The 24,767-nt window shown below is 39.0% G+C and overlaps 1 protein-coding gene across 1 annotated transcript; it reads right to left on the reverse strand.

The window, feature by feature from the left end:
- Window positions 1-1,402: 1,402 nt before the first annotated feature.
- On the reverse strand, window positions 1,403-24,732 carry YPEL1 (yippee like 1). Its single transcript, XM_085302727.1, has 5 exons — window positions 24,251-24,732; window positions 19,758-20,040; window positions 9,305-9,348; window positions 7,794-7,902; window positions 1,403-5,755 (listed from the first exon to the last, which is right to left on the reverse strand). The coding sequence occupies exons 2-5, from the start codon at window positions 19,872-19,874 to the stop codon at window positions 5,666-5,668; spliced, it is 360 nt and encodes a 119-aa protein (XP_085158853.1). The 5' UTR covers window positions 19,875-20,040; window positions 24,251-24,732; the 3' UTR covers window positions 1,403-5,665.
- Window positions 24,733-24,767: the final 35 nt, after the last annotated feature.

A 24,767-nucleotide genomic window follows, 5' to 3' on the forward strand; every position in this document is an offset into this window, starting at 1 on the left:
AAAAAAAAAAAAAAAACACACAACAGAACCACACAACATGGTCTGTTTTGGGGCTAAGATTGTTTGCAAATGTAATTTCATCAACAATTTAATTATACTTCAATATGTGCTAACATACAACTACATCTTGTACTAGCAAATAACTATCTATCTACCAGTATGAAGCACCCTTTGCTGAAAAGTTTGTTTGACCAGCATCATGTCACTAAGGACAGTCCTACACCCTGTATTATAAAGGAGAGAGTATATTAAATAATTAAGTAAGTTGCTGCAATAGAACCTGGCTATAACACAAAAAGATTTATTTTATTTATTTATTTTTTTAAAAGGTATCTTTACTATAAGAAGTAAGTTAAAAAAGGGGAGGGGGGGGAGAGAGAGAGAGAGAGAGCAAGCGAGCGAGCACGCACGCACGCTTTTGGAATAATTTGATTAAACTGAGATAGGTATTAGTTTCAATCTATAAAGTCAGTCAGTCTTCCAAATTAATGAGGTTCCAGTTCACCTGTCCTCTTGTAATTACAAGCCATTAAAATCAGTGTCACTGTCTTCAGTGTAATTTTCAGAAGAAAACATTGTTTTGCTTGGCCTAGGAGTTTAATGACCACCAATGAGTAGCAGAGGCTGGATTTTCTGAAGGCGGCATGTGGGGCGGGGATAGGTGGGAGCTCAGTGACTGACTGACTGACGTCCAGGGCACGTAGTCCCCTCTCAGCTTCATTTCAAAACGTGAAGAACAGAAAAAACAAGCAGGAACCATCCACACCTGTACCATTCCAGACAGTTCTACATTAGAAAGGGTGACTCTGGGGGAAGAAAGTTGGTGTTTGGTTCAGACTTAGAGAGGCAGTACACCTCATTCAATCCCTGTACCCATGGGAGGCACAAAATGGAGTCAGTACCAATTCCACTACGATCTGAGCTCTTCAATGGAGACAATTTTTCATCAGATTCTCATTACTGAGGCATGGTGGGGACTTAACTCCTCTGACATGTAAGAAAGAAGGGTGTTAAGCTGGTGAGAGGAACTACAGAAGTTCCTCTCAGCAAAAGCAGAAATAAGAGTGAGTGCCTGTGCTCCATCTCAGGCTGACCAAAATAATCCACAAGAAAACATGCTCACACTTCCTAAAATACTCTGCAAGTTAGTTTTGGAGTGTGCACTGACTGACTGTTTCTTTAAAAGCATTTTATTTGCTGAAGTTTTATCAAATAGCTCAAAACTGGGAAAGAGCTTTATAAAGTAGAAACTCCTTTTGAGTTAGTAACATTAAGAATCACTTGAAGTCAAATTCCATCAAAAGCACTGCTTTTCTCTGGCCGTATGAGAAGAAAAAAAGAAAAAAATAATTTAAATGAAAAGCATGAAAAGACAGTACAACGGTAAGAAGCAACTCAACAAAACAATTAAAAGCTTTTATTGTGATACCTCAAGTAGATACAATATAGTGAAACAACAAATGATGTACAGTATTGCTAGGACAAAACARCAACACAGCCATGTCACCTGTAAAAGAAAGCATTGTAAAGAGTTTAAGAAACAATGAGGCACAACTCAATCGCTATTTATGACTCATGCTTAGGCCTTAAACCGTTTGTAACAGTCCTTTTAAAAGAAACCTCTGAAACATCTGTTCCTTTTGCAGTAAGTGTTTATACTGCTGGTTGGCTTACAGGAGTGCGAAATGAAGTACAATAGTATCCAGAAAGTTTAACATGTGAGAGCTTCTCCCACTCACCTCCATTATCAAAGAAGGGAGATGTTAGAAGTTTGGTCTGTGACTCTCCAGGTATCCCTGTTCAGGCAGAACTGCTGCTGCAATCTGACTGCTGAGAGGAGCATGCAGAAAAACCTTTAAAGGCATTATTTGGAGAGAAGCATGAGTCCAAACATGGTACATAGTCCTAATTAACTCACTAACTTGATACACCAATAATAAATATGGATGACCACTTGCTTATGGACATCTTGATAACCRTTTGTCAGCACTTTTGAACTTGTTATTTCTCCTCCCCTAGATCACTAAAACTGCAGGCATGCAAGGCACACTGCTCAGRCTGGCAATTAAACTACACCTTCTTACTGGGACCTTAAGACCAAGTTATAACAGGCTTCACTAATACAGTTCATCCTTTTATACCTTACAGTGAATGAAGAAAAATTCATATGCTGGTCTTTTTTATTGGCAGATAAAGTTACTGAGGTTAGGCTGATGTGTCAGCAATCCCTCCCTAAATTCTGCAGCTACTTCTCAGTAAGTTTTGCAGCTCAACAAGATTTTTTATAGATGGCAGCATTGCCTTTCATTACTCTAAAAAGGTTTTTAGAGTAATCAACCAAAGAAATAATTCTAGTGTTTTGGAGGCACACTCAGTTCTGGAACATTTATGTTACAGCCACTATTTTGGACCTAGACAGAGAATAGGTCAGATTACAAAAGTCACATCAAGTTATGTTTAATTATTTCAGAACAGGCATGGCTTTAGAGGTTCACAGGAAAACCTTTCAATACATGTACATTTTTGCTAGCAAATTCCTATGCATCCCAATGAACATTTCTAAGCCAGCTCATAGTCAGTTCATTTGGTCCAAGAAAGAGCCAGCAAGAAACAAGGGTTCACAAAAGCTTTTGTTACRGTTGGTAAAAAACAAAATACAAAATAAATGTTAAGACCAACAATAAAAATAACCAGTACAAGTAACAAAAGTGCTCAAGTTGGAGGGGAAGTAAAAGTAAACTTGCCCAGAGCAAACACATACAAACTTTAAATATAATCTTTAATATATTACAAAAATTGGTTAGAGGGAAAATGCTTTAGTAAATTTTTTCAAGTAAGTTTTATTTTTCTTTCAAATGACTGCTGGAGGGTTCAGTGACCAGACTGACCTCTTCACATCAGCCAGCAGCCATTGCTATCTGGATTTTACTTTCACCAAAACCAGTAACAAGAATACTCTAAATCTTCACAAGGGAAGAATATAATTGATGCTGCCAAGCAATACAGGAAAAATTCACACTCAATAAAATGAGCCTAAAGAATTGTTACATGGCAGCATGTAATAGCAATTCTGTATTAGTTCTACTCCTTACTCCTCCTAAGCTTCCACTCTTAAAAGACCAATGAGAATATTGCTTTGTTTGGTTCTCTTAAAAGCCATAAATATCACATATAAATCATTAATTCCTTATGCCAGTAGTCTGAAGTTCTATGTGCTAAGCACTTGATGAAGTCCCAACCTTTGGCAAAGTTAATTAAGGTTTTGGTGAAAATGTCCAGTTTGAAATAAATAATGCACTGAAAAAAGAGGTTGAATTACTAAATAAGAATCAGAGTGTTACAGGCAGCATTAACTTACAAGATAGCCAAAACCACAACCGTATAGAGAAAAATCTTTAATGTTTTACATACTCAAATTATTTTCAACTCTCTATTGAAAAGCAGCTATTACTTTTGTCTTCAGTCCAGTGTACTGCTTCAACAAGTCTGTAGCCAGGAAATACGGGAAGCCCAAAGATGCACCTATTTCCTATAAGCCTGTTTAAGTATTAACATGACAACTGAACTTTGAAGCCAACACAAACTTTTTGCTGATAGCACTGTTAGTGCTTTCCTTGTTGGCAACACATTACTACAAAGGAAAATAAAATCCCAAAGATTCCAGGTCAAGAGACAGGCAACACAGACAGGCTCATCCTGCATCAATGACATTGTTAAAAAGGAGACTTTGAAGCCTGATCTTACTTGTAAGCATAAAGTAGTAACATGTAAGCCACAAAATCTAAACTGAACACAACTGTACCACATCAGGTCTTTGGACTGAAACCCAACAGCTTTAACTACCTCTCTAACTTTTAGATTTTTATTTCACAGACATAGATCATGACTTCTTGAACGCAGTTTAGCCAGCCTGCACCACAGATGAACGCTTCCACTGGCAGAACTCCCTCCCTCCCTCTCCACAAGGACTGGAAAGCTGGTTTTAAAGATCTGTATTGCCCCTACCCATTGGCATAATTTTAAATGTATGACAAAATTTCTAAAGTGCAGTAGAGTTCAGAAAGCCTAGAGATTCCCATAAGCATAACAGCAGCAGCAACAGCACCAATAACTAAGCTTCACAGGTGCCATATTAGAATAGTTATTGAAAGAGAATGATTTTTGTATTGCAAGGCTTCCTCAGTATTTAGTTATAGTACTTATGTAGTGTTAAAGGTTTTTCACAAGCATTTGCCCTCAAGCATTCAAAGGATTAAAATACAAAAGGTCTTCAAAGACTGTTCAATTTGGAAATAAATTTAGCAAATTTATGCAGAGATTTTCTTGCCTAGAATGTGCGCACACCATTACTAATAGTTAATATTGTGCAACTTCTTAGAAGTTTCTCTCCTTAGTCATTCCAGTTAAGAAACACTGGGAGAACAAAAGGGGGAGTTCCATATAACTTTTTTTAATATAAAAATGCACTTGGGGGTGATTTAGCCAGCAAACCAAGAAACCCCCCCCTTATGTTTTAAAAACTACCTTGCTTTTCTATTTTATGAAAAAATTAAATCAAACTTCTCTGCTCTTATTACCTCTCCTTTTTTCCTACAGATACTATATTAATTTTCATCTCATAGGCTCTGGCTATTTCCCCAAAAAATAAACATTTTTGTTCAAATATAGCAAAACCAGAATACTTAGTTTTCTTGATATCAACCTCTTTGTCCAGTGCATTAGGGCCATATAGCTACATGGAACCAGCCATAAAACTTTACTGATGCACAAGTCTGTTACTGGCAAAGGTACAGTACCAAAAATTAAATACACTGACTAATTTTTTCTCCAAAATAGAAGATGCATATAGTTCTGCGCCACTTGATCTTGCAAGCTATATTTTTTTCTTTTTATAGATTTCTTCCTTATCCAGCAAACTCCTTGGGTAATATTTTGGTCTTAACTGAAGGTATTCTACAGCATTATCRATTTTAAAAAATCCATCTAAGATATTTCATTAAAATACCAAGCCATTGGCATATCCCTTCCTAACAAAAACTTAAAATCTGCTCATTTCAGTCAGTGCAATTGAAGTGTTTTTAAAGTGAGCACTGTACCTTTAACCAACTCACCTACAAGATGTACACAGGTTGTAGTACACTCAAATTTAAAAAATAAATGAATAATTACAATACTGCATCCCTTTCACTGCCAAATACATCAGAAATTGCTACATATAAAAAAGCACCCCATCCTATACATTCTTTAGGACTGCTCAGATATAGAACTTCTACAGGATTGGAGTGTAGATGTTTAGGCAAGAAGCATGCACAGCAGAAGGTAGCATTAAAGGCATAGGTCAGAGATAGATGCTAACCAGTAAAATTTGTTTTCAATTAGTGAACTGTTTCTCTAGAATTTGAGAGAGTTTAGAAAAAAGGTCATCCAAAATGTTCCAAAACAACCATTCACACAATAATACACATACAAAAAGAGGGAACTTACACAAGGAGAAAAGGCAAATATGGCCTGAAATAGCCACTTACACTACACTACTCGTTTGTGAGGTTTCAGAGTTCAGTGATATTCTCAGGGCCACTTTAGCCAAGATCTTCCTTTACTTTGCATTAGTCTTTATAAAGCATGTTCCACAGAATATTGTCCAAACTGAACGAAAAAGACTGATTCACTCCCAGCCATTGTCTTTTATCATGTGGGCAAGTTCAATGATAAATTTTCCTTCTTTATATTTCTGACTGCTCTCAAAAGCATGTTCCTGTAAAGAAAAAAATATTAAATAAATTGGGGAAATTAAGTATTTTAAATATTGAATTTACATTAAAAAAACTAGACACTGGCATCTACATTTTTTGAAGCTGTTGGGAGCTGTGCACACTTATTTTTCCCTGCTGCATGAATTGAGCTTTCTGGATACGTGGTTTTTATCATTTGCATTATACAGTCCACAATATCAAATATAAAAATTATATATGCATTATTATATTCAGTGTACTTAAGTATTTTATAACTACCCTAGCCAATCTTTAAAGTAACCAACAACATACTTATGCTAAAGTGAGGTTATATTTCTCTGGAAACTAATCAACTTAGCACTTCTCTTCTGATTCAGGGTTTATATATCAGGCTGTTTATACACCATGAAATACAGATTTGCTAAGACAGATCTTTTCTAGAGAAATTCTGACTTTGGCTGAATTTCTCACCCTTCCTTTGTATTTATTTCAACAGATCTTAACTGTGCATCTGAAAGTCACAACATGATGCCAGTTATTAGCAAACAACCAAAGTACTCAGTATCTTTATCCCCCCTGTTCTATTATTACTAAAAACACAGATTTCAGAATACAGTGAGATTAAAAATACAAAGCCAGTCTTGCATGGTATAAGTAGGGTTGACAAGCCATGGTAGGATCTTGAACCCTCAAAACAACCAGTTTCTTCTATTCTGTGACTTGACAGAGAACACCTATCTTACCACCTGTCCCGTACTAAGTGAACGAAAAACTTCCTCTTTTGGCTGCTTTACAATTTCTTTCAGAGATCTGTCTAAACAAATACAGTTCCTCTGACATCCTGATAGAAGAATCCATGGTAATCTCATACCAAGTCATATACCACAAGAAATGGGCCAGCAAGTCCCAGAGGGAGACATAAGAATAGTAGATCTTTTCTAGCTGTTGCTAGCCTGTTGCACATGAGGTCACAGCAATGTTAAAACAATGAGTGCTTCAGGGTACGCAGCAGAAAAGGGGCTTTTTTAAACGCTGTCTCCTACGCTGCGCTTAATTCAGGGTTTTGCTTGAGACAAAACAGCACAGAAAGTTTACTGCCTTTTGTACTGAAAGTGAAATACTACAAGATACTTATTTAGCCTCTTACACAGAAGTAAACAGAAACAAAACCACTTGTAACTTCAATTCCTCACTTTCTTCAAAGTGTTTCACCATTGCACTAATGAAGGTTTCTGCTATCAAAACAGGAAACATTCCAGTTAACATCCTGTATTGGTTATACTGAATCAGGGGGTAGGGGGAAGCAGAGAAAGGAAGAAGAGATTTAAGGAGGAAAAATATTCTCACATCTAGAATCAGCACATCTACTGCATGGCACATCTTGCTTTAGATCTTTCCATGTTTATCACTTTTTTAAAATCAAAAAAAAAAGAAATACAGCATTTAGAGTCTCCTTATTCCCCAAAATAAAGAAGGGAAACTTTCTTGAAAGCTCTCCTCTATATTTAGAGGGAATGTATTAGGCCTCCTTCTTTCTAGGAGATCTGAAAGTGTGCTGAATCAGTGAAAACCCTATATATAACCCTATCCAGAATCTAACACTTCAAAGTATCAGACCTGCAACAGTGGTATAGACAACTTCTGAAACCCCAGAATCAMATTCACATTAGTTGTAAGCAGGGAAGAAGTGCTTAGTACCATTCATCATAACTTGCATTTTTGGTATATGAACCAACTTGCAAAACCAAACCCCTCCAGACAGTTTTTTCCATTCAGTTCAATATATGTTGTTGATAATATTCCAAGTAGTACTGTAGAAGTAGTATTAGATAGCTGTAGCAGTACATATAGCTCATGCTGGCTTTACTCTTCTCTATACAAAATTGTATCTGCTTCAGTATTCCAGCAGATTTAGTGGAAGTAAAACTATACCTCTACTCACTGTCTGATAGATGGAAAAGCACTAGACTTAACATCAACAAAACTACCAGTAACACTTAGCCTATTTAGATAGCTGTGTTTCAACACATGAACACTAATCAAGTTAGTTATATTCCTTACATATTTCCATCCAAGAGTGGTTTTACAGTTTTCACAATAGATATCTGCTACAGCATGTAAACCTGTCAGAAGGACTCTCTCCTCTGCTGGACCACAGCCCACATTTACCCTGAAAAAAAAAAAAAAAGAAATGATTTTACATTTACCACAGGAATGCTTTCTTTCATGTCATCTACTTTTCTTCTAGAGGATAAGAACTAGTTAAAAAATTGTACATGTACATAAATATATATATAAAACATAAGAATTATACATCTACCTTATTCAACACTTCAAATAATAGCTTCTATTCTTGCACTGAATAGAAAAGAAACTGAAAAGAAAAAGTTTGATTGCTGATTTTCATTTTTCAAGTGATTGGTCTACATTACTCTGTTAGTGAGGCTTACTCACTCCCATGAAGCAGGACGTGTTAAATATTTAAACTTTCAGAGAACAAAACACTACACAATAACTGGATACCTCTTCAGTTTCAGGCTTTTTTCAAAAAGAAAAAAAAAAATGTGTCCTCTAGAATAGAGGTCTGTACCAATATATCAGCACCAGCTTAACTTAGAACCAACTGCAAAACAGCAGCAAGGAAAAAGCCTCAACAAATAGCAAATTTAAAAACAAACTATGCTATGAAATAGTGTCAAAATACTTTTTCCTGGCTAAAAGCCTGTATAGAAAAGATCAGACAAGACTAAACAAAGTTTGCAGACAGTGTTACACAACAAAGTTTTGCCATTTTTGCTCTTCTATTACCAGATTCTTAGTACTTAACAACTGTACTAGAAGTCCCAAGTCTCCACTAGGCAACTCCATATAAAAGGAATTTCAAGGATTTGCAGTCAAATCCTTTATAGTTCTTGCTCCATTATCCTGGTCTATAACAGACCAAGTAACCAACTTAACACAAACCGGTTAAAAAAGACAAAAATGTAATTCCACATATCAGCAACTTAAAACACAACCGCTAGCAAACTCAGAGCCTTATATGGCACATGCCTAAAAAGGCAAGTATTAGGCTTGATTAGATCAGACACCTTTTGCCTCCAGTAGGTTTGCAATACTCAAGGTCATTTAAGAAGTGCTAATTATAATGTAACATTAGCCTGTAAAGGTATCCATCTCACTGAAAATTTCTCCTTTAGACTACAAAAGTTGTTTAAAGCAAATTTAGAGTCATGCAGTGTACTTTGATTTCTAGAATATATCAGAACGGCAACACCYGCTCAAGACAGCGTTACCTACACAACAGGAATTTTACAGTAATATCCTGTCCAAAACTTTAAGTTGTTAATATAATTGCTTAAAAGATAATCTGTTGTGTGTAGGGTATTTAAAATCAAGTCAGTGGCTTTTTAATAACTACTGCTGCCAAGTGAAGAAGTAGCTTAGAAGAACAAGGTAGAGTACAGCTACTGATTCCTACCATTTTCCATTTATGAAGCATACCAAAAAAAAATACTCTGTAGGTAGTGTGCATAACTAATAATATATTTACACAGAATTAAAGAAATACTTACACAGAATTAAAGAGGTAGGCTCGTCCCTGGCTTCCCTGAAAGGACTGCATGAAAGAAGAGTACTCGTTAAAAAAGTTCCAGAAGGGTATGTTATTAAGCATATAAACTTAATACAAACAACAAGTTTCAGCTGAACTATTAGAARTTATATATTATTCATAGGAAGGCCTCATCAGCATTAGTTTTCACCAAGTTATATTTTAGCAACTGTTTTAAGTTGTCAAATACTCTTGCTCAAAATAACCAACATCCATAATGCAAACATTTTTTCCCCCTCTCAAAGATATCAGCTCTCATTTTCCTAGGACAACTGTCATACTAGTTAAAATAATCTGCTCTTACAATCAGCTCAAAAGGAGTTGTTTCTAACTTTTCCTCTCCCCCCTGTACCACAAAGATAGTTTATTTCAGTTTCATTGCATTATTTGAGGTAAAAGCCTCAACATTCTGGACTGAGCAAAAATCCCAGCTCTCTACTCAGGGAACCTTTCTGATCAATTTACAAGCTCAGCTTGACTTTAATAGAATGACTGTTACCATCAAGTGCCTAAGCAGAGCCATGTTTTCCCATCTCTCACATTCTTGCTAGATTACGGACAAAGGAAGACTGACTTTATTGGCTGCATCTAAATGTTTTAGACTACAACAGTAGCACAGTCTTGAAGTAAGAGCCCTAATCAACCTCCACTCACCACAAGTTGCTTTGGTTTGCAGAGTAGCTTTAGTGCATGTGAACTACATCTTTGTTCCTTCTACATCAAACTAAACCAAAGTTCTTCTACTGTGCACACTAGGAACTCCAAACGCTAATGAAGTCACAGGGGCTGTGACTAGTCCTTCAAGACAGCCTTGAGCCACAAACACACTGGCAATATTTATGGTCAGACTAGATCCAGGTCTAGGGTAAAACACTCAAAAGGTATTAATACATCCACTGCTTTGATCTATTGACTTTTTCCTTCTGTATCAAGTTACTTGCTATTTTTGACACAGCCATTATTTGCCACTCAAACCAGACCACATTTAAGTGCACCTGTTCTTTCATCTCCCTGCAGTACTGGACCTACAAAGACCTCTGAACTCCTTCTTGCTATTTCAGTTTCCCTGAATCACAGAATGGGTAAGGTTGGAAGGGACCTCTGGAGATCATCTAGTCCAAGCAGGGTCACCCAAAGCATGTCAGACAGGGTTGCATCCAGGCAGGTTTTGAATTTCTCCAGAGAAGACGACCCCACAGCCTCTCTGGGCTAACCTCGTTTCAAAGAGCATTAATCATTTTCTCCATACTGAAGAGAAAATGCAATTGTTTCAAGAATCCCTGAAGTTCTAGTATTTAAGATCAAAGATCAACTTTTCTTAAATACACATTAGATCAACATGGAATGTTTTTGGTGAAAAAAAATCTTACCTGAAATATTTTTGAATGGTTTTTAGTAACATTAGGCATGGAACCACAGGCAGAAGTACCCTCTCACAATGGGTTTTCTGACATATGTTTGGATTTATATAATCTAAAGTCACTTGGCACCAAAATCAGTGTTTTGTCAGTCTAATGATTAGCAACATAACACCCATATAACTGTCGTATCTACTTAATTAGAACAGTTTGCAAAAAAAAGCTGTCAAAGAGAAATATGACTATAAATTAACACTTTGTTTGGTTCTAACTGATTATATACCGCAGAGAATGTTAAAAGAACTATAGACTAATGACTATAGACTACTGTAAGCACCACAAGTGGCAGAGGAGTTGCCTACAGCCTTTAGCTACTCAAAATCTCACATTAAGATGACAGCTTCTACCTAACAGCTTATTACTACTTTAGCTTCTTTCTATTGCCCATTTAAGACGATTAAGATTTTGCTCACAGAACATTTCTCCATCTACAGCAAAGACAAAAGGTACATTCTCCATTATCCAGCATTACAAGTCTTACTCTTCACAAAGCAAGGAAGAGGATAAGTTACGCAGTACAGTGAAAGCTAAGACTTAGGCTACTACTGACACTGAAATAAAAGATCCAGTTCAGTACCATCTTGACAGCTATGCCAGGATGTAAGCCCTATACCTTCCTCAGCCTGCCTGAACAAGATCCACAAATTCAGTTCTGCTGTGATGCTTAAAAACACTTCACAACACTAGGAGAATGATACAGAAACTAGTCTGTAGTTTCTGCAGAATAAGAGGTGCTTTCTAAGTTAGAGTCTTCACATCAGTAAAGACAAAAACAGAACACCTGAAGAACTGTTTGTACATAAAGATATTAGTTAATAAGTTCCCAGCTTTAATCAGCTTCAAATGACAAATTTAGACAAAAATTTTCAAATTTAGACAACTACAGCTGTCTAACTCCACCCTCCCCCCCCCCCACACACACAAAAGCAGAGGAAACACTTTAAAGATCCTTTTATTCATTAAATGCTAGATTTCAGTGCCATATATGTGAAACAGAAAACCTTCCAAAGCATTCTATAACTATTTGTTSTCTAAAATTCTTACACTAAACAACTTGCAAGCCATTTTTTAAAATCTTATTTTAAAAGCTTTATTTTGCAAATTATGATTCACAAATTAAGTTGCACTAAGAAATTCACTCCCCTGTTAAACTAAGCACATGCTTCATCTTATAGCACAGTAACTAGTTCCTTCATTTATAGGCCATTGATAAATGTAACTCCATGTAAGTTGATTTTTGTCCAGTCCTACACAATCACATCATAATAGTTGTTTCAATGCAAATCTTTCCTCAAAGATGAAAGCATACCCAATATTCCATGTGAAGTCTCACAAAACTTTGACCATAAGCATCACTAGTTCCTTCTATTGGACATAGATCCTCTGACGATTGCTAGGACGGCATTTGCCTTTTTCCATGGACATAGAGATATTACTTCTATTACTTTGCAGAATCAGTAGGGTTGGAAGGGACCTCTGGAGATCTATTCCAACTCCCCTGCTCAAGCAGGCTCACCCACAGCATGTTAGACAGGGTTGCATCCAGGCAGGTTTTGAATATCTCCAGAGAAGGAGACTCCACAACCTCTCTGGGCAACCTGTTCCAGTGCCATCACTCTCACAGTGAAGAAATTCCCCCATGCTCAGGCGGAACTTCCTGTGGTTCAATTCTTGCCTATTGCCTCTTGTCCTGTGGACAACTGAAGAGTTTGTCCCCATCCCCTTGACACTCTCCCTTCACGTACTTGTATCCATCGATACAATCTCCTCTCAGTCTTCTCTTCCCCAGGCTGAAGAGGCCCAGCTCTTGCAGCTGTTCCTCAGAGGGCAGATGCTCCAGTCCTCTGATCATCTTTGTAGCCCTATCCTGGACTCCCTCCAGCAGCTCCACATCTCTTGTGCTGGGCAACCCAGAACTGGACACAGTACTCAAGATGTGGCCTCACCAGGGCTGACCTCCCTTGGCCTGCTGGCACTCTTCCCAATGCACCCCAGGATGCCATCGGCCTTCTTGGGCACAAGGGCACATTGCTGGCTCATGGTCAACTTGTCACCCACCAGCACTCCCAGGTCCTTCTCTGCAGAGCTGCTTTCCAGAAGGTCAGTGCCCAGCTTGTACTGGTGCCTAGGGTTATTCTTCCCTAGGTGCAGGACTCTGCACTTGCCCTTGTTGAGCCTCATAAGGTTTCTTTCTCTGGAAAATCCACATCTTTATGCAGTTCTATAGGCAGCAGATCTACAAAGATCCGTAAGTTTCTTGTTCCAGCGCATTTGAATGTCTAGAATGTCTGACAGTGTGGTAAAATAGTTTAAGTGTGCACTTAGGAACTATACTGTAACAGGCCCACTGTAACAATAGTTTGGTATTAACCGATATTTTAAAATCATCTGACAAAATTAATATATTTTATAGTAAAAAAGCTTTAAATGTTTCACTTAAACACTAGTACATACCTGCAGAATTAGATATGCACTATACTTCCAARTTATGCAATCATTTCCTATAACAGCAGGATTAGCTTTTTTCAACCAAGGAAAAAAGGAAGTATCAGTTAAGCAGAATATATTATATATTTACTGCCTTAAGACATACTTAAGAGCATGGGTGGGGGGAAGATACTAAAAAGCTTACAGTGTAATTATTCCCCACAGATGGGATGCATTAGAGATAGGATGGGTGACTACAGAGCATGCTCCACACTTATTGCCTCTCATACCTTTAGTAAAAGCCAGAATGGCATTAACAGTACCATACCTAAGCATAACTTGCAAGCTATTCATTACAATGAAAAGTAATTTTACATAACAATGAGAGTCTATGGTTTATTTTCATTTGCTAATTTCCTTTACAAATTAAGGTCAATAAACTTGAATTAATATTCTGAAAAAAATGCAATTCAAAGAAATATGACTCAGTAATACTTCTAAGCAACAGTATTAAGGGCAATATCTCACATTTAAATTAGAAACAAATCCAAGCGCTCTGATGTCTGAAATTTATCATCTGAATAAGATGCATTAAAGACAGTAAAGATCTCTTGGCACTTCAAGATTAGCAAAATGAATTCAAAAAACTAAATTAAACATAAGAAACAGCCAATGAAATTTATCAGAAAAAAAAATATCCTATCTGTTATTGCTCAAGATCTTTTGCAAGCCACTAGATCCCACTCCTTTATACAGCAGAGAACTAGAGACAGTGTTGTTCAGTTGCTTGTTAAGCAAGTTCTAGAGGATTCCAAGACAAATCAATATCAAAAGACATTGAAAATACATTTTCATTCATTTTTCTACTGATTTTAATCAAAGTCATAACATTCAGTATGTAGAGAGCAACCCTAAAAAAAAAATAATCCTAAGAACTGCATGTCTGCAGGTTTAGCAAATGGTATTTCCAGAAGTGAAGACTTTGTCAGGCAGGACAAGTTATCTTGAGTTATACAGCATCTTGAATGCATTTCAAAAATAATTATGTCAAAACACCCAAAGAACAGAACCTTCCTGYGCACTCTCCAGCTCCTCTAGGCTCTCAAATCTTTTACTGGATACTTTCCAAAGATTATTTCTCTTCCAGAAACTAGAATCTTTCCTGACAGAAAAGAGAAAAAGAAAACAGAAACAACCCCCAAACTAGGAGCTTATTAGAACAAAAAAATATCAGAACACTTAGAAAATGACACATTTCCAAGTTTTCTAGTAAGGGACAAAGATGGCCTTCAAACACACAGCAGGCCCAGCTATCTGTCCAAGTGTTCTTTATACCCCTAGATTACCCAATTGGATCAAGCTAAAAACAGCACATTTAACAACAAAAGCCCATGAAAAAATTTTGAATCCGTCAGTTAAACAGTAGACAACAAAAGCAGACTTGCTAAATAAGGCTAAAATTGTTCTGGCATCTATTTAAGCCAGGACTTTTTCTTCTCATCAGCAATAGGAACAAGCGTACTAAATGCCTTGGAGAATTAAATTTAATCACCAAGACTGCTGTTTTATCCACAAGGTGTAAGGGCTTCCCTGGGAAGTCAGTGACAGTTATAATACACCCTGCAGCAGAGCTTGTTCCTGAAATTATTTACAAACCTAGTCTTGCTTGTGGCTTACATACACCTTTTTCCTCTGGTCAGATAGGCTTTGCAATGAATGATACAGAAGAAAGTGACAGTATTTACACAGATGTCTACACATAATCCAGATTTTCTTCCATCCCTAGCATTAAGGCACACTGTAAGATGATTCAATAGTCATTGAATCAAGCAGATCCACCTTCAGTAACAGAGCATTATCTATTGCAATATATCCCTTGTCTTCTACGGTTTCTATTCAGTTTTCACAATTTATGGCATCTAGTCTAAGTTTCTGMACAATTAATGGAAATCAGCTTGTATAACATTCTTTTGCTTCCCCTTAAGATTTCTAATGATTTCAAAAAGAATGAAGGATTCTCATACTCCAAGAATTAAATGAATCAGCTCAGAAAAAAAATAGCTTGTGCTTTTACATCCATCACCAGTTAATTCAGTATAGTACATTAACTTCAGCAGTAGATTAATTTAATGTGTTTAATCAAACAGATCAGGACTACAGCTAGATGAAAAGCCAGAGATACCCAGTCAGCTGTGTGACTGCTCACTCAGCAGAAATGAGCTAGAACCTATGTTCTTAAAGCAACACTTTGCTAGTTATCATTGCACATTCTCTACCATTTCTGATCAAATCAGAAGAAACCTTTTAAAATTAAGCTTAAAAGACTTGTTTCAGATTTACTTTAAGAGCCACATACATGCACTGTTTTGTACAGGCCCCATAAGTGGCAACCTCCCCCAAACTTTGAAGAGTCTTGTAGAACTATATATGCACACTCATAGTAACATGATTCGAGAAAAACTGATTCGCTGCTTTGAAAGAGAAAGCTGCAGGTTCTTCTCTACTCTTCAGAATCCCAAGTACCAGAGACTACTGTATTCCTTGCAATGTTTAACATTCACTGTAAAGTCTTTGCTAAAGAAGCAAGGGATCCAGCACTTGTCTAACACCACAAGTCACCAGCATTTAATAGGTATTTAAACATCACCTCAGTATTCCACTTATTTAAWTTAAACAGTTATCTACACTGCTATTCTCTATTACTACATAATCCTTCAAATCAGTGTTTTCCTAAGAAGGCACAAGTTATAGTAACTACTGATCACACATGTGCATCATGTATACTGCATGAGCTGTTCATGTACATCTTTGMTGTTGACCACCTCCCGGTTCAGGACTCCTACTCCCTTTCAAGTGTCCCCAGACACAATACCCAAGGTTATAGCAGAAAAATACCTAGTTAACATATCCTCTACTGATCATTAGCATCCAAGTAGGTTTCAGCACTAAGCAGCATGTTCAGTCCTTTCATTGTTGCAAAAGCTCCCACAAAACTATGCATGAAAGTGACTTTACTTGTACCAGCACCACATTTCATAATGCCCAAGTAGCCTGCATTCTTATTTTTAAGCCACTTCTAAGATTCTTGGTTGTCATTTTATCACGAGCATAACAAAATTTACAGTTAGGGAAAGAGCTTAGTGATTAATTCTAGAGGCAAGAAAGAGTATCATGCTGTTCACACAGAAAAGAAATATAATAAGAAGGCAAATCATGTGTGCTGCCATCCTTGACAGACAATYGGCATCAATGGTTCTCAAAAGCAGAAGAGTTGCAATTTATATTGAAGTCTAGTAGATTAAAGTCCCAAATCAGAGGAGAGACTGACAAAAGAATGTAGCACTCTTTGCTTTTCTATGACAGACCAACATTTAAGAGAAACATCACCTATTTCATTGTATAAATTTACATTTTGAAGTTGAATAATATTAGTGTCAAATGTAACAAATGTTTATGCCTGAAAATGCATTAGAAAGTTATTTGTAGCTGCTTTAATTTGAGGATATACAATGTATTTAAGCTCTTTTTCCAGCCAGGCAAAAAAGAAAGTCCTGTATCTGGGACACACACACACACACACACACACCCCGCCCCAAACACACAAATGTATCTAATACCATGTCCCTTGTTTCTGCTGAAAATTATTTGTACAGCAAGGGGTTCTGGAGTGAGTTTCTGTAGCAGGTAGCTGAAAACAAACTAAAAGACTTTGTAGTCAGAAGTTACACTTAGCATCTACCAGAGCTTCAGTTTTAAACTAAGCCCTAATGGTGGAGGCAGGGAGGAGAAATTAAACTGAGCAGTCTGATTCTCTGCTCCATCAATAAAACCAAGATGGCACAGGAACTATGCAGCACAGTATAGTGACACTTGACATACCCCAACTGCACCAAGATCAGATCAGGGGGTTTAAAAATAATTGTTTTTGAAGAATTTGAAGATTATATACAGTCAACTTGCTACACTTCAAACAATTTCAGGTATTTTTGCTGCAGCATATGATAACTACACTTCAGAGCTAGTTAATATGAAGTATCTACCTTACTAACTTACCTTCACTTCTACCTTGTAACATGATGTGGATTAATAAAGCACTTACTGGATGACATACTGCAAAAGGCTACTTAAAGAGGTTTGTGAAAAAAGTTCACATGAGAAGACAGTTCTGAGTTACGTTCATCTGCTAGTACCATTGCAATTTTAACAGCAATTTCTACACATACAGGCTGTCTAGGATACTATGTAAGCTTTTAATTTCTAAGTTAGCAAGTATTTTTATTTAAAATAAAGGAACACTTACTTACTCCCATCTTCTCCTCATAAGGAAAAGCAGTGTTTGTTGTTAATTTTGATCTTTAAACTTCTCCAATGTAGGAATACAAAGTTTAAATATTTTTTTTTAGTCTGTATTTCAAAAACAAGTGCATCAGACATGCAATTTTACAGATGTACAAAAAGATATACCTCACATTTAAGTGTATTTCTCAATCTCACACAGATTTGCCGGATCTGTCAAGTAAGCATATGGTCAACTGGCAAACACAGCAATGCTCTTTATCTTGCTTCRTAGTAAGTCCTCAGTGGAAATCACAGGAGCCAGGATTAAAGCAGAAAGCCTTTCCCAATAGCATTACAACTCACTTGAAAATAAATATTGATATTTACTAGAAGCTTTCAGGGAGTTTTTCATGCATTCTGTAGCCTCTCAAGTATCTGGATTTTTAAAAATAAAAATAACTTAAAATAGATTTTAGAGTTGTAATATGAACATGTACTTCTCAAAATATACTCAAAAGATCCCTCTAACCAAGACTTGAGACCTTGGAGTATGCTGGCCCTTGCAGGAAGTATAGCAGTTCAGTTGTACAGCACAAAGTCTAGGTCAACAGAAAGAGTTGCATAATAAAGTATGTGTGCATAGGCTATTTTCTTGATAAGTTTATAAAACTTAAGAAAAGCCACTAGCAAAAATTTCTTGTATTCTTTCTGTATGCAGGATTAATTCCTACAACTCAAAGTTTGGGAAGAAAAGTGTAATTCCTCCCACTAGTTTTAAGCCCAAAACACATAGCAAATAAATACAGTTGTGATTCCTTGTAATTTATAATCACATGATGTCAGAAAGGTCCCTAATATTGAAATTTTTAGATTAAAATGAAAACAAATGAAACTCAAATGCATTCATGTTGCTGTCTGAAAGTTGCTCTCATTTTTGATTAAATTAAGAAATACAAACAGTCACTATAAAGAAAGTGAGAAGCGTTTTTAGTTTAATACAATTAAGACTTCCCTCTTAATTTCCTCACATCATTTTAAATGTAGCCAGTAAAGTGTTTTGCATTTAATGAGTTAGTTTCCAATTCCATGCAGTAAGAGTACTTCATACAAAAACTAAATTGMAGGAAAGAAATATTTAGGGGAAGGGAGCAAAAGGAAGAACAGAAGTAAGCAAGCTATAAGATACCTGTAAGTAATACAGCCAAAAAATGACCAAAACAGTAAATTTAGTGACTAAAAAGTGCTTCAAGATCTAAATAAATATCAGAAAGATCAGTAACGCAAGAAAGATTGTAGGTGGGGGGGGGGGGGAGGAAGAGAAGAAACATACATTGTTCCTGATAACCTTCTGGAGGATAAGTGAGCAGGTATGTTTTCTCCTTGTCCAAGGAAAACCCGAACTTAAAACAGCAGCTTTATCTCTAGCATTCAGGAGAATTACCTCAGYACTGCTGCTGAAGACAAGCAAGCAGAAGTAACAGGCAGTGATAAAGGCAGTCATAGAAGGGGTTTAGCACTAACATTTTTATTCAGCAAAATAAGTTTACAGAAAGCACTTTCAGAGATAAGAAAGTGAAGTGGTTGAAGTGTTTTCTCCAAGACATGATTAAGAGCAAATTCATTAGGAACTTGTTTTGAAACAAAGAAGGAAACAGTGAAGTATTTATCCCAAGCTTCAAGTTTCCTACATATTTCATACACCACAAATCTTGGTTTCTTCCAGTAACAGGTAAGAACAGGCCTAGCCTGTTTCAARGATCCACACTTCCGCTAAGTAAGTTTCGATAGTCCAGCTATTCTGAACATCTCACACTAAACATTTACTTTTGCTGTAAAATCCTTCAAAGGACACGTTGACAGACTTCACAATACCAGCAGGGCTTTCTGGAAACAGCTTTGTGACCTTCAGTCAAACAAGCTCAAGAGTAATCTTTACCTAGAATAACCATTACCAGAATGATTTCCCCACTTTAAGCTCCATATTTGCTTCAGATAGTTTTCCTTAGCAGAATTCCGAGATATGACATCTCTCACATTACCCACCTACCGGGCAATAGATGGAGGTTGCAAAAATTGAGAATATTAGATCAGCCTTTATATGGCACATTCAGGAGTTCCAAGAAGATATCCATTCCTTAGTATACAACACCTATGACCCAAGAACGAACCCAGAGAAGATGCTCTGCAACATATGCATCAGATCTGCAACCTTTATCTACTGGAAGCACCAATACAGTGACAACCATTTTGGTTAAGATGATAATTCATAAGGTCTCTAAACAAACCACTTGCCTTGGAGATCAATTCATCATGATTGGCTAGATGGGCTCTGCAGTGGATACAGCTGTAGGTTCGATGACAGTTTGGCAGGTAAGCCTGGAACGTTTTTGACTTTGTCATTTTCACCATCTCTGCTGCTGGCTCCTCACTCAGCTCAGGGCTGGCACTTGAAGAATTACAACTTTGCTGAACACGCTGACAAAAGAAACACTGGAAAATGCAAGCAAAAGCCGTTGTTGTTCCGGAGTGTGTGTGGCACTTTCCACACAGACGACAGAAGAGAAACAGTCACAACCTGTAGGTGAACAGAACAGTGAACAGAAAGTTAACAGTTTTACAGCAAAGCCAGGATTAATTTGTTATTCTACTGTTTTAGACACAAAAGTGTTATTTACAGCACAGATGCCTGGCTATACTACAGTTACCTTGCTTCTATGAAGCTGCTTGTTTCTGTGTGAAACAGAACTTGAACCACGCAGTTCTCTTCTATTAGAGAATTCAATAGAATCATTTCCAGTGAAGGAGATTCAAACAATTCCCCATAAAACAAATACATTCTATGTTCTAAGACACCCATACACAAAGTACTACGCTGGAAGGAACTGCTTAGTAGTCACAGCAGAAAGGCAGGGCATTAGTTAGTTCTCTTTGAAATTCCACTGGTCAGTTGCAACGTGGCAGGTAGCAAAGCATCTCAGGAAACATTTTGACCAACAATAACCAAATACAGATATTCACACCTCGGTTTTCAGTAAAAGATCTTGTTATATCGTATTTGTCTTCAAGTCAAAACAACAAGTAAGATGCTGCTACATAACTGGGGGGGGGGGGAGAAAGGGATATCCTGATCTTTGAAGCTCAGCAGAATTACACCTTTCAGCAAAGGCTTTTTAACTAATGTCCTGGTYAGAGCTAATTAGATTTCTTTACCAAAATAGTCTTAATGATTGCTACCCTGATCAGTCAGTCAAAAAAGGTAAATCCTATGCAAAGAATATACAGTTGCGTTCTTAATCCTCAGAGCACCTTTAAGAGATACTAYGTGTATAAACAAAACCAGCCAAACCTTCCAGCTAATGTTACAATACTAATCCTTCAAAGTTCACCTGAACTGACTGAAAATTACATAGATTCTCAGTATTCATAGTAAATATCTACTGATTTGTTAAAGGCCACCAGTTACCATGCTACATGTGTCAAGCTAATAAGCAATCCAAATGTGAACACTGCAGCCACTTATGTCATCAGCTATCAGATGACTGAGAGTAGGTCAGTAGCACAAGCACTGAAATGAGAGTCAATATAAAAGAATTTACAGCATCCCAATCCAGCTATTAAAGTGAGCAGGGAAAACACTTATCACAGTTGTAAACTGTATACAGTGCAGCAGTAAACTCCTTTCTAGCAATAGGATACAAGTAATTCAGAGAACAGAATGAAAGCCACAATTTAAAAATTAGTTGTTTCTCAGAAACAGTCACTGTGCTTCAAAAGAAGCCTTGAGAAAGTTCTGTACGGCCTGCCTRATGTAAGGGACAAATGCACAAGATTTGAAAATGGGTTTTCGAATCTTCAGTCCATGGTAACGGCAGGGAGAAAACATTAGAAACTACTAAGAACTTACTACAAGAGTTTTCTAAAACGGAATTTTAAAGGCAGTGATGAGCCACATAAAAGACACATGGCTGAATATATATAGTCCTAAAGCAGACTGCAAGGGGAACAACTTGCAAAAACCCAGTCATTTTTGACTTKCCTCTCACAGCACATATCCACAAGACAGTGAAAAGGAACACAGATCTGTATTAATATACTTGAAATATTAACCCAGTTAGCATGGCCAGCAGAACTCAATGACTAAGCATAACATATTGTGGAGGCAGGAGACAGAAGACATGAAAGCGCCCAAGCTTGGAAGTTAAACATGAGATTCCCCTTTAAATCCCTTCCTTTAATCCTCACATTAGAAATAGATCCTATTTCGGGTTGAAAGCTTCAAGTCCAATACAAACCTCACATCCAGATTTCAGCTAGATTTAAAAACATCACACAAGTCAAAAAAAATCAGGGTTTCAAAACAAAAGATATCATGACTTTGGGTCAGACCCTTTATAATTGAAACAAGAAAACAGTTTGTGAAAGTCTGGCAAGTTAAAAGTAAAAGGAAAACGTTCAAGGTATTATGAAATGTCCTTCTTAATTCACTTTAAAAGTCACATTGGTCTTTTACAGACTTAATATATTGACTTCAACTACAGGAGTTGGAACAGAACCTTCCACAACTCTTGACAAAACTGTATTTGGTTTTCTTTTGCTCAAGGAGAGGGAGACTCTAAGCATTTGTTATACATTGTAGTGAACAAAATACACACAACTTATTTCTTCATGACGTTAAAAGTCAAGCTTCAAAACACAACACATCTTAAGCGTGCAATGAGAGCTCTAGTAAAGCCGAGTAAGTCTAATTTCACCTCTGTCTGACAGTCAAACAGTGGCAGTTTCTGTAGTTCCTGTTCAGGATTCTGTGGAAAGCAGGGTATCTTTCAAGATGTGAGGCAACTACTTATTATTCATACTCAGACAATAGTATAGTTTGTGCTTTAGTCACATAAGTCACAGCTAGTTTTCCTGAAGATCTAGGGAATTCTAAAGAAATTGCATGATTAAAATGCAAGAAAAAGCATACAAGTTGCTCTCTAGYCATTTCTGAACTAGTGTCCAGATACTATTTTGGATGACTTGTATCTGTGCTTATTAATCTAGAAGAAACAAACTTTTGGAAGCATTAATAACTGTATTCACTGTAGGCTGTAAATCATGAAAAGACCTGAACTAATCATTTTGGCTTTCTCGGAATTGTTTTAAAACCACATCATAAGCGCTACGTATTACTTCCCCCCACCATGCAGCCATAAAACRGATCAACTTCAGGAGAACATTTGTTTTAAGAACATCTTATATGGAAGTATTCTTATTTCCAATGAGGGAGCTATCGAACTGAAGGAAAAAAAAAGCACACACGCCGCCAGGATCAGGAAGACCTTCGGAGAGCGCATTTCCTCTCACGTTAGGAGGGCCGAATCAGCAGCCCAAGGTCCTTTTGAAGCAGACGAACAGCGGCGGGTTCCAGCCGGGCGCCCGCGGCCCGCCCCAGCCCGCCGGGGCCTCCCCGCGGCATGACGTCACGGGGGCGCAGCCAATGGCGCGGCAGGGGCCGGCCCGCGCGGCTCCCGGATGTGTAAACAAACAGCGCGGGGAGCGTGGCGGGCAGGTGCGCGCGGCCCGCGCCCGCGCCGCCCTCCGCGGCGGCTCCGCGCGCCGCCGCCCGCGCCTCTTCCCAGCCCTTAAGCAGCAAGTAGGCAAGTCAGAGCTATYAGTAAGGTGAGTAAGTTTGCGTAATTCATTCCGTTGAATGAATTCGGTACTGAGCACCTGCTAAACAGGGCAGGTCYGCGAGGGGGTTTTCACACCGCTGCTGGTAAATCACCGTGCGATCCACATCAGCTGATGGAGAGAAAGCAAAAGCAAATAGACCAACCAGCCAAAACACAGCCTCTCATACGCCCTGGCTCCGGAAAAGGAAAAAAGAAAAAAAAAAAATCACAAGCAAGAGTCTTCGTCTAGGTCCAAAAAGCTAAACAAAGACTATATACACGCTCTCAGTAAGCGATGATTTGATTACTTCAGAAAAACAAAAGTTATTCTAATTGTGAGCCGAGCATACTGGAGCGTCATTTTCGCTTTAGATAACAGAAGTAACAGCAACAAAATGCAAAGAGCAAGCTGCCGGCAAAGGCCGATCTTGGTCTCCCCACTGAAAGAGGCAGGCTGTTTAACACGCACTTAAGTGCTTTTCCGTGCGCCAGGGCACAGCGACGGCGGCGACGCCGTACCTTACGCCGTACCTTTCGCCTCCCACTTGCAACAGTACCTGCAGGACAGCGGTTTGCTTTCACCAAACCGCCGGAAAGCAGCTGGGAAAAAGCCGTGCGCGACCGCCCAAATACAAACTAACTCTTCTAGCTCCCTGGCTCCGTCCCCGGCAAAATCGAGGTAGGGATCCGCCACAGCGCTTCTCGGGCGCGCACACGGGCGCCGCGGGCGAACGGCGCCCCGGGCGCAAAGGGGAGGGAGAAGCGGGAACCCATCGGTCTCCGTCTGGGCGAGCTCAGCCTCGCCCCCCCTCCCCAATTATGTAAACCACCACAATCCGCCCTGTAATAAGGAGGCTACAAGCAGGCAGGCAGGCAGCGCTGCCGTCATTTCCAGGCGCTATAAATAGAGCCAAAGCCCTCCTCCCGCCAGCAAAGTTGCCTCCGCGGCCCCCCGCGCTAGGCACGCAGGAAACCGCGGCACCCCGCCGACCGGGGGCGCCCGCCCCCCCCGGAGCCGCACTCCTCCCGGCTTCCCCCAATTCCCTCCCCCCCAAAAAAAGGAAAAACAACAACAAAGAAAAACAAAACAGAGGGAGAAGGGCCGGCCCCCTGCGGGCACTGGGTACTCACCGCCGCGCCAGCTCCGCTCCGCAGCCCGGACTCCGTGCAGTGGCGCAGCCCCGGGCCCCTCTCCCGCGGGGGGCAAGGGCGGGGGGGGTGGTGGTGGTGGTGGAGAGGAAATAAGTCTTCACACGGCCACCAGCGCGAGAGGGACGGTGCTCGGGRAGGGGGCTAGCAGCACCAGCCGCTCATCCGCAGGCCGGGACCGGCCCCGCGTGTGTGCGCGTTCGCATTCAACGAGGGGGCAGCGAAAAAAAAAACAATAAAAGGGGGCGGGGGGGGCGGCTTGCTTCGCCTCGAAAATGCCTTCTTGGCGGCGGCAGCCAGTCAGCCGCGGGTCATAAGCGGAGCCGGGGACTGGGCGCGTATCTCCTCCCCTCAGGGCCGAGAGGCGGCCGAGGCATCCTGCTGCGCGCCGCGCTGCGCCGCTCCGCGCCCGCCGCCGCCTTTGTTTTGTTTTCCTGGGGCTCGCTGGCTGCGGCGGCCGTTAAACCTGCTCCGAGCGTCGGCGGCAGCCAATCACCGC

The sequence above is a fragment of the Rhea americana genome, unplaced genomic scaffold (assembly GCF_003343005.1).
Source record: "Rhea americana isolate MKP2758 unplaced genomic scaffold, rheAme1 scaffold_191, whole genome shotgun sequence".
NCBI lineage: Eukaryota > Metazoa > Chordata > Aves > Rheiformes > Rheidae > Rhea > Rhea americana.

Excerpts from the sequence above, each read along its gene's own strand:
- YPEL1 (XM_085302727.1), bottom strand. The coding sequence starts at position 19,874 with ATGGTGAAAATGACAAAGTCAAAAACGTTCCAGGCTTACCTGCCAAAC. Across the intron at positions 7,903-9,304 it reads GCCTACCTCTTTAATTCTGT|GGTAAATGTGGGCTGTGGTC; the intron begins GTAAGTATTTCT and ends TTTTTTTTTCAG. Across the intron at positions 5,756-7,793 it reads CCACTCTTGGATGGAAATAT|GAACATGCTTTTGAGAGCAG; the intron begins GTAAGGAATATA and ends TTTTCTTTACAG.